This window comes from Plectropomus leopardus, chromosome 18 (genome assembly GCF_008729295.1).
Source record: "Plectropomus leopardus isolate mb chromosome 18, YSFRI_Pleo_2.0, whole genome shotgun sequence".
Classification (NCBI taxonomy): domain Eukaryota; kingdom Metazoa; phylum Chordata; class Actinopteri; order Perciformes; family Serranidae; genus Plectropomus; species Plectropomus leopardus.
The window spans coordinates 1,382,408-1,392,772 of record NC_056480.1 but is presented as its reverse complement, the minus strand read 5'-3'; the positions used below and the strand labels follow the sequence as shown (position 1 = coordinate 1,392,772).

Below are 10,365 nucleotides of genomic sequence, written 5' to 3'. Positions count from 1 at the left end.
CCTTAAAAAACAGAACTAAATAAAACACACATCGCAGAAGTGAAATAATTGTAAAATTAAATATGACTTTTTTTAGAATATTTTTAAAAATATTTATATTGGTTTTAATGTGTGTGTGTGTATAAATAAATATATATATATTCTATATATTACTACATACTCAATTAAAACACAATAATAATAATAATAATAATAAGCGTTGAACATCATCCTTTTTTTTCATTCTCTTATTTTGAATGCAACTATTTGAATTTAAACCAGACACTGATATTAATTTAATAAAACTATGCTGGGACTTGGTTGTGAACTTTGTTGAAAATGTAATAAAAAATACATGTTTATAATGTATAAAATGCATTTATTGAAAGGAGGGACCACTGCTTTAATGAATGACAGTCATATCAAAAACATAAAAATACTGATCATAATAAAACATCAATATCCGGATTATGTAACAGAACAGCAGGTGCACATCTGTAACTGAAATGTTTCTCGACATGCGTGTAACACTAAAAAGTTCAACTCAGTGTCTGTAACACAAACACAAGCATCAGCAGACTTTTACACTGAAATGTAGTCAGACTTCCTGTCCGTGGCTCAGATTTGGCTCCTGTGGATGCGGATCTTGCGGCTGAGTCTGCGAGCCAGCCGGTCCACGGCGCTGCTGATGTGTCCGAGCTCCTTCTTGGACGTCAGGCCGTCGATGTTTCCGCTGTACCACAACACCCAGCCGGCCAGAGACGTCAGCACGAACAGAGCTCCTGCACACAGACGTCAAACACGTTATCAATCACAGCTGAGTCACACAAGTGCTTTTAACTTAAGAAAACGCAGAAATACATCAACATGTTTCTTCTGCACGAGCTGATTTCATACCAGTATAGACCAGTAGGTCTCCATAGTCCTGCCCCTTGATCTCCAGGGGGGCAAAGACTCCCACCAGCAGAGCGGATCCTCCCAGTAAATCCATAAACACAGCAAAGGCCAGAGCCAGTTTGCAGTGGGAGAGGCCGTCACACAGGCCCATCATGAACCTGAGGAAGGAGAGCAGAAAGACACGTGAAAACTGCAGCTTTCTGCAGATTTTTGATATTTTTTATCTTATCAAAACACAGAAATAAGCCAATTATCAATCTTATAAAGGAATAAATTGATAAATAAATAAATGCAACAGAGAAACAATTACAGATAACAATAACAGTGATAATGATAATGCTGGTAGTAATAATGAAAATAATAATCAAAAAATGAATTAATAAAAATATAAAGAGCAAACTTAAAAAACATTAAAGACATTAATAAATACATTCTTAAGAAATTTAAAGAAAATAATGAATAATTTATTTTTGTTTTAATGTCATAATTTATTTATTTAACTTTTAATTATTTTTCCTTTTCTAATTGTTTCAGCTTAATCACGTTCAGCTTCGGTATTCTTTCCATTTTTAGATGGTTTTCATGTAAGATGTGACTCAGTCAGGATTTCATAATTTGTGCAGATTTTCTATTTAAACAAAAATCGTGCAAATGTTACAACAAAGACCGGATCATCCTAAAGTTATTTCTCATTTAGCTTCATCGGCAAAATCCCTGCAGAGCAGCTCAGCAGCTCCCTCAGGTGAGGCTGTTTCGGACAAAAACCTCATTCTGTTTTAAACTTTAACAAAACTCTTCATTTCACACCATCATGCTTCGAATTCACTCACTTCTTATTGTTGTTCGTCCCGCAGCCTAAAATCTCGATCTATCGTGCTTTTTGTTTCTTATGTTTCTATCGTGTAGTTTTACTTCTTCCGCGTTTACTCCCCAGACTGTCCTTCTCCACCTACCTGAGCACCGCCCCCTCAGGTGACACGTTTCCGGTCGGGCGCGTCCCAATACTCTCAAACTAGTCTTGAAGGTACAAGATAATTTAGAGGTTCAGTTAGAAAAACAGCAACATCCTTTTCTTTTATCTTTTGTGTCCTGTTTAAAGTAAAATAAACCCACTTTTAAACTGTGTCAGTAAATACCCTGTAAATGTTTGTTTTTCGCAAGAGATTTAAATTTGAAGTTCACACTTGCACCTTTTTCCCTTTGAAGATGAAACTGTTGACCATCATTTATTTTTTTTAATTGTCCATTGGTAATTTCTTTTCTTTTATTTTATCTTATTTTATTTTATTTTATTTTATTTTGTCTCTGTCTGTGCGTTTGTGATCCTTATTGTATTTACCTGAACGTTTCACCTGTTATTCTTTCCTTTTTGTTAAAAATCATTTTATCCTTAGATTTTCCAATATATTATTATCTGTTTTTGTCTTTGCTTTTTCTATATCTGACTGTATTGCAGCATAATTTCCACCATTGCTGCAAATCTCTGTTTTGTATTTGTGTATTTCCAGACTTGCTCTGTGCACTTGTATTTAATAAAGTTGGTTTGTTTTTTCTCACAGGGGAAGGAAAACTGTTGTTTTGCGCATGCGCACACCTGAGCATGCTCCACCTGTTGAAGCCACTTATAATCAGGTAATTGCAGCAGCAGCGGCGGCGGAGCAGCAGCTGCGGGTCGTTTCAGGCTGTATTACAGGAGTATAACTGCACACAGACTCATAATAACACGTTTATCACTTTATTTCAGTTCCCACCTCTCAGAGCTGCTCACCTGACGGAGCAACATGAATCCAACAGTCAGCAGAGACGGTTCACAGCCGCCAGGTAAAAAAGCTACGGTGAAGTGTCAGGTCCGCCGTGTGCTGCAAACGATTCAGCGCATTTTAATGACTTTTATATGCAATAATTACCTAAACGCGTCGTCGGTTCATAGACTTTAGTGTATTTTCTGATGTTTTTTTCTCAGTAATGTTGGATAAGATGGAAAAATCGCCCCTAAGAAAAAGCCATTTCATGTTAAATGAAAACATCTTCGGAAAAGCGTAGCATCTGCAGGATGATGATGCAAAACCACGATTGCATGAAATAAATTGGTGGTCAGTTTTGTTGTAATAGCACAACAGTTAAAGTCCATTAATGGATTATCAAGAAGAGCTTGTTCAGCAAGCTTGCCAAAAATGTTGGTTTATTCTAGAAAGCTAGCAAATCTGATGATTGCCTGCTAGTTAATGACGCTACTAAGGTGTTAACTACAATACTTCAAGTAGGCCTAAAGTACTATTACAAATACTATATATACTAGACCAGTGGTCCAGATAGTCATAAGTTAAAGGTCCACAGTTTATAAATTATTAAATTTGATTTCACAAAATGTAAACAACACAGTAGCTCAGAACAAAAAGAAATCAAACTTACTGCAAGAATAAACAGAAATGGCATTTTAGAATAAGAGCTCTGTGCTGAAAATTCACTATACTTCAAAATAAAATGTTTATTTTTATAAACTTGACATGTTCACCAGTCACTTGTGGTCCCTTCAGAATGGACCCGCAACCCACTTTTGGACCAGGACCCACACCACTGTGCTAGACTCTCAAACTAAATATTATGTTTATTCTAAAAAATAAATACTATATACTTAATCAGCTTCACAATTGTACAAGATTGTACACATTATACAGTATAAAGCTAAAATACTATATATATTCTCTGTATATGTTTTTATGTACATCTCAAAGGTCCATCATGTATGATTTAAGCGGACTAATTGGCAGAAATGATGTGTAATATCACCTGAAAATATCCTAATTCTTTAAAATAATTATGTTTTTGAACATAAAAATCAAACACTGGCTCTAGATAAGGTTATTTCCATTTTTGGATTTAAGTTCTTCTCTGTCTATGTTATTACCATTTTACTGATGTTCTGTTTTGTAGATATATATCCATGTGTTTTGCTTTTAAAAATACAAACTAAAATGTATTTATTTTTGGTCCCGTGTATTTTGGATGCTTTTATACTTGCACTCAAAGCCTTCTTTTTACTCAACACACAGCAGTTTCTCTCAGCATCACTAAATCTTATTTCATCATACCTATTTTTTTATTGTCTATTACTGAATGAAGTGTGTAGCCACACAGATCCTGACACATTTTGCTTTATGATCAAATTTATTTTATAGTTTTTTTTTGACTAAACAATAGACAGACTTCTTTTCTGTGATGACGGTAGAGGAGGTGATCTGTTTCATGCTCTCAATTCTGCACGTTACTATGTTTACACATCCATCTTCACTTTTTCCACACTTACTTTTCTTCTTTTGATTGCTCTTTTGAATCATTTTGGCTTTTTTGTTTGTTCTCTGTACATACTGTACATATCTGCATTATTATTATTGTTATTTTATTCTATTGTGTTTTATTCTATGTTAGGTGCCCTCCTTTGTATTTACGTTTGCATTATATTGCCTTTTTAACCACTATTTTATTCAGTTGCTGCTCTCTTATTTGCGGCTGTAACAAAACAATTGCCCTCGCAGGATTGATAAAGTATTTCTATTCTGTTCTATTCTATTCTATTTTATAAAACACAGTGTGAAATCCTGGTTTATGGACAGTTAATAAAATAAGAAACAACAGATTAAGGTATAATAATTTAACTCTGTTGTCTTGTGTGTTATTATCAGAGCACTACATGCCGCAGCCGTCATCATCATCAGGAGGAGGAAGTTTGTATCTGGATGCCTTTGAGGTCTCTTTCCCTCTGGAGGAGAACATCCAGAGACCAGCTGCATATCACCTGAACCAGGGTCAGCAGGTGATGGAAGGTACGCCACGTCTACCACACATGACCACCACTTTCCTAAATTCTGACCAGTTTATGATGCAGCAGAAACATACTGAGATAATCAGCAGGTCTGTTTTCATGCTGCATCTGACAGAACTTAACTCTTTAGAATCTGCTTTTGTTGTTCTGCTTTCAGATGCCATTCACAAGCGTTTAAACCTCTGGAAGATGGGAAAAGTGGTTTGATTTCTTTTGAAAATAGGGAAAAAGGCAATGAGCAACTTTCTGGACAAATTTCCAGAAAATTGCAAAAAAAATGTGTTAAAGGGGACAAGAAAATAACGTGAAAAATAGCTGTGGGGAGATTATTAGAAAAACTAGGAAAAGGGGAAAAAGGCAATGAGCAACTTTCTGGACAAATTTCCAGAAAATTGCAAAAAAAAATGTTTTAAAGGGGACAAGAAAATAACGTGAAAAATAGCTGTGGGGAGATTTTCTCCTTGTGTTTTTAATTTTTTTTTTATTTTTTATTCATTCATTCCTATAGTTATATATTTAAAGTTCTGTTACAGAAAAAAAAAAATATATATATATATATATATATCAGCCCTTTCTCGAGGTTGGATTTTTGTTTTTCCCTGTTTTTTAATTTTTTTTCTATTTTTTTAAAACTTAAAAAAATTACACTTAATTAATTAATGAATTAAATTATTTGATTAATCATTTTTCTTATTTTCAGTTTTTTTTCCTTGTAACTTTTTACTTGTTTCTTGCTAATGTTTGGGCTTTTTCTTGTTTAGTTGCATATTGCCTTCTTCCCATGTTTTTGAAAGACATCAAGCCAGTTTGCTTGGGTATCAAAGGGTTAAGAAAGTACATCTGGAATTTCCGTCATGTAATAAAATGGAAACTTGTGAATAATTTCTGAAAAATTTATAGTATAACAAGATGATGATACTGTTACACTGTGATACTCTGGATGCCTGCAGGTGCAAAGAGCCGAGCTGATTTATCTCTGATGCGTCTGATCTCCTCCTGCAGAGCCCGTCGTGCACGAGCCTCCTCACTCTCATTACAGCCCTTTCATCCTGGTCTCTAACCTGCGAGCTCACCTGTACGTCACGCTGGAGAAGAACGCCTGGCTGCAGAAACGCATCGAGGAGCTGGAGGAGGAACGCAACTTCCTGCGCTGCCAGCTGGACCGCTTCATCGTCAGCATGAGGGGTCCGGAGGGTGAGGAGTCCGCAAACACAACCGTCAGATCCAGTTTTAGTTTGAAATGAAAAAATAAATGAATAAATAAATCATCCAGTTCAAATGAACATGAGGGGAAATGCAGAAACAATAAATAAACATAGACATAGCTGCAATAAGAACAAGATAGATATGAAAACAGAATGGAGACAACAAAATATCAGTATTTAAATCAACAAACGTTATAACAATTTTGAGAATTTTATTTTTATTTTATTTTATTAAAATTTTATTTTGAGAAAGTCTTGAAAATATTGAGTACAAACTCGTTATCTTGAGAAACCACCATCCGTATTAAAGAAATTTCTAATGATTTTAAGAAGCCACTATTTTTTAGTTTTTTTTTTGTCATTGTGGGAAAGTTTCTCATTTTACTGAGGTACAAACTCATAATTATGAAAAAAATGTTTTGAGATAATTATTTTAAGAAACTGTCGTACTGTTTTGAGATAAATAAGCCACTAGTTAAGAAGGTTTTCTTTTAAGATACTAAATAATTATTTTGAGATACTAAATCTAATTCATAGTTTTGTATAAGTCATTATTTTGAGAGAACTGATAATGATAACTGTAATAATAACACACACACTCATATGTATGTATGTAAATACTATTTTGTTTTCCTGGACCTCAGAAAAGTCTTATCTTCTAACATTCAGTGACAAATTGGTGTGGAGAGTCTCATCGTGCTGTGAAGATCCAGCCGGCCGGCTCTCCTTCTCCCCTGTCCCCCATGACCACCAGGTCTGGGATGACCCTCAAACGGCTGCAGGGACCAGGATCCCGGGCCCGCCGCAGCGCCGCCATCCCTGGTGAGCACATGTCTGACACACCAGTTAACCATTTGAAACCTGGAGTGACATCACTTTTCTCATGGTGCTTTCAGACAACTTTTTACGAGTATTTAAACTGGAAAAACCTGAGAAAATTGGAGTGATTTCTGCAAAAAAATTTGCTAATTTTTGCATCTTTTCTCCTTTCAATGCTCATTGCAATCTTCCCATGTTTTTGACAAAAATCAGGCCAATTTTCTCATGTTTCAAATGCTTAATTAATTAAGTATTGCAATTTACGATGTTAGAAATCTTGAACTTTGATGTCTGAAATTGCTTTTATTACTGTTTTTAAACAGTCCTAAGTTTTAAATATTACACAGAGACTTTGTAGATTTTATAGAACTTTCTCCTCTGCAGTGAAGCAGGAGTTTCATATTGAGGAGGATAAATACTACACCGAGGACGAGTACATGGAGGAAGAGGAGGAGGAAGACGAGGACTCGTCGCTGGAGAAGGGGTCAAAGAAGAAAGGTCGAGGGCGAGCCAACGGAGAGCCGAGGATGAAGATGAGGAGGATCTTCAGGATCACGCACGGGAGGGAGAGACAGAGAGGTGGGGACTGTATACTGCAATACTGTGTACTGTGTGAAGTTTACTTTAAAGCAATACTTGACCCCCCAAAATGAACATTTGTATATCAATTACTCACCCCGTGAGTAACTGAGTACACTTTATTTTTTTCACATGCCTTCACTGTGGCCAAAAAAACCTAAAATTGAGACATTTCTTGATGATCTGGAGTAAAACGGGACCACGCTTACCAACAAAAATACTGACACCATTCACACGTGACTCCCTGCAGGAAATGTTCCTGCACATTTTAGTGCCTAATCAATCAGTCAATCAGACTTTATTTGTATAGCACATTTTATACAAATGAACTGTCACACAAAGTGCTTCATACAATAAAACCAAAATATGCAAACTTTAAATAAGAGGTAAATTAAAGGATAAAAACAAAGTAAAATGATAAATAAATACGTTCTAAATAATGAAAAGATAAAGAAAATAGTAAAACAGACTAAAACATCTAAAGAAATAGTCAAGAAATAGATAAAGTTCAATTAAAAGCCAAAAGGTAGTTGGCTTTTAGGGATGAACTGCATGTGTGAAAGGGTTTTTATTTTCTCTCCTCCTCAGTTAAAGACCCAGAGGGGGTTTTGATTCGTTACAAAAAGATCCTGATGACCTATCAGCGGGTGCGGAGCATGTCCCGAGCTTTCCACATCCACGGGGTCGACAGAAACACCATGGCCTCCACCTCGCCCATCGCAGAGCTGCTGCTGGTGGCTCCAGATAAGGTCGCAGTTTTAATATTGTTGATCATGATGATATGATAGCCTCTATCAGTGATGCACTAAAAACAATCATTTTTTATCCTGTCAAAAATCTGTCAGTCAATCATTTATTAGTCACATGGAGTTACACAGCTCCAGTGAAACGCGATCCTATCAGCTCCTTTAAAAAGAGGTCGGCTGTTTATTCCAATACGTATAAAATGCATATTAAAAATAAAATTAATACAATACTTAAAATTAATAATCTGTGCTTAGTTTTGGTGTAGATTCAATGATGTAGAATTCATTTTTTTACAACCATTATTAACATTAGTTTTGTAGTCAGTTTCATCAGTTATCTTTTTTCTAAAAAAAAGAAGCCTTAAAAATAACTAATAATAACCACTCCCCTTATTATTTGTGTTTTCCTTGTTGCTAAATATGATGGTCGGTTGGTCAGTCAGTTAGTTTTCTTTGTTTTGTTGTTTTTTCTCTGTAAACCATCTCAGAGTGTCCAGAACAACGCAATGTAAGTCCACTGTATTATTATTATTAGTAGTAGTAGTAGTAACAGTAGTAGTAGTGATCGTAGTCGTAGTATTATAGTTGATTATAGTGTGTAAAAATGTAATTTATAGTGCTGTTAGATTGTTGCTTGTCCAAAATGTTGCTGAAATGTTGAAAATGGTATTTTTGAAAGGCTAAATGTCGACAAATATGAATTGATGCAGAATATTTGGTCAGATAAAAACGAGATGTACATTTTTTCAGTTGATTTTTGACTTCACAGCGCTGTGAAATGTTTGGATCACATAATGTGGAAACAGTTGGAATCTAACACTACAAGTAGCATAACACTAATAATATCAGTGTAGGCCGATCTTTATATGTAACTGTGCAGTAATAGTGGATTCAACAGAATGAAAAAACGTGCATAAAAAAGTTTAAAAAATGTCGCCATCAGGTGGAAAATCGTAAAAATTACAGTTAAATAATATAATGCATGTTTTTCTGCTTTGATGGTTGTGGGATCAAAAATTGCAGTTTGAATGGGTTTCAATGGAGCATTTTATTTTTGCACTTAATACTATGAATGTAACAATTTAGTTTCCTAAATTTAGTGTATTTTAGACTTATTGAAGGAGCTGAGCTGGAAATTCCAAGATTGAACAAAAAATACATTCTTGCTAAACTGTATATATTCATGAACACAGTCAAAATTATCAAAAAATGAACAATGAAAAGCTTGTAAAATGGGATAAATTTCCTCTAAATTAATGACAGTTCTGATGCTCCTGCAGGTGGCGGAGGTCGGGGAGTTCGAGGCGTCGAAGGAGAAGCTTTTGGATTACGCCCGGCGGTGCTACAAGACGATGGACGAGCAGACGCACGCAAAGGTTCAAACCCTGAAGAAGAGTCACAAGCTGCTGCCAATCTCCTACAGGTTCAGAAACTGAGCTGCAACGGGGTTTTTCCTTTTTTTTTCTTTTGCACTCCTTCAGCTTTTATTTATCAGTTCCTTAAGAAGAAGCAGAAAATATACAGATTAGAAAGAAAGATCCGATGCCAAATCACAGGATTAAAGTTGAATATTTCTGCTGACATGCTGCTTGATTTCTGAATTTTCTTTTTATTAATTATGCAGCTGTTGTGGTGGGCAGAATTTTTTTTCTTTGGTTCAGTATTGAAGATTTTGATTTTCATTGAATGTTGAAAATTACATTAAGTTACTCCCTAAGTATTTATTGAATTTATTAATTAAAAGACACAGTAGACTAAGGATTATAAAGACCTTGATTTATGAATGACTGCAAACATTTCAAGAGCCGGCGTCAAAGTAATCAACAAGTGTTAAAAACTGTAGTTTGTGTAAAATATTGATGCTCTCGGTGTGTTTACAGACAGTCAGATGATTGTTCACCAGAACGACCGGCCATCTTTTTTTTGTTTTGTATCAAAAGAGAGAGAAATATTTATTTGCTTTATTAATTTTTTACACAACATTTTGTTGTGTTTGGATTATTGTTTTTTTTAAATATGCACATTCAATATGTTTTATTGAAAAATAATATTTGTTTGTGCATTTACAAGTAGTATACGTTATATGATTTGGCCAGTCGGGCATCCTGACGTTGTAGTTTTGTGAATTGTTTGGTGTTTAAAGGTCACATCATGCAAGAAAGTAAATAACTTTAAATGTAAAATTATGTTGGAGGTTTTCTTTTACAATGATGAAAAATGTAAAGAAATCATGAATTAAGCATTTAAAGATTCAGCAACACCAAGGTCAATACACCGTAGGCAGTTATAAAGTAGGGGATTTCTTTTAAATTTGTGC

General features: G+C 34.9%; 2 protein-coding genes across 3 annotated transcripts; one reads left to right on the top strand and one right to left on the bottom strand.

Moving 5' to 3' along the window:
• Positions 1–334: 334 nt before the first annotated feature.
• On the bottom strand, positions 335–1,829 carry LOC121958056 (transmembrane protein 238-like). The gene is made up of 3 exons (XM_042506911.1): positions 1,707–1,829; positions 877–1,034; positions 335–761 (listed from the first exon to the last, which is right to left on the bottom strand). The coding sequence occupies exons 2-3, from the start codon at positions 1,028–1,030 to the stop codon at positions 598–600; spliced, it is 318 nt and encodes a 105-aa protein (XP_042362845.1). The 5' UTR covers positions 1,031–1,034; positions 1,707–1,829; the 3' UTR covers positions 335–597.
• Positions 1,591–9,484, top strand: LOC121958054 (coiled-coil domain-containing protein 106-like). Of its 2 annotated transcripts, XM_042506910.1 has the most exons (9): positions 1,591–1,618; positions 2,436–2,508; positions 2,621–2,697; positions 4,560–4,700; positions 5,702–5,893; positions 6,574–6,726; positions 7,108–7,302; positions 7,891–8,051; positions 9,329–9,484. In XM_042506910.1, exons 3-9 carry the CDS (start codon positions 2,658–2,660, stop codon positions 9,482–9,484), a joined length of 1,038 nt encoding a protein of 345 aa, XP_042362844.1. In that variant the 5' UTR covers positions 1,591–1,618; positions 2,436–2,508; positions 2,621–2,657. The 2 variants fall into 2 exon arrangements, with proteins under 2 accessions (XP_042362844.1, XP_042362843.1); XM_042506909.1 differs by lacking the exons at positions 1,591–1,618; positions 2,436–2,508 and having other exon boundaries at positions 2,531–2,697.
• The last annotated feature ends 881 nt before the right edge of the window (positions 9,485–10,365 follow it).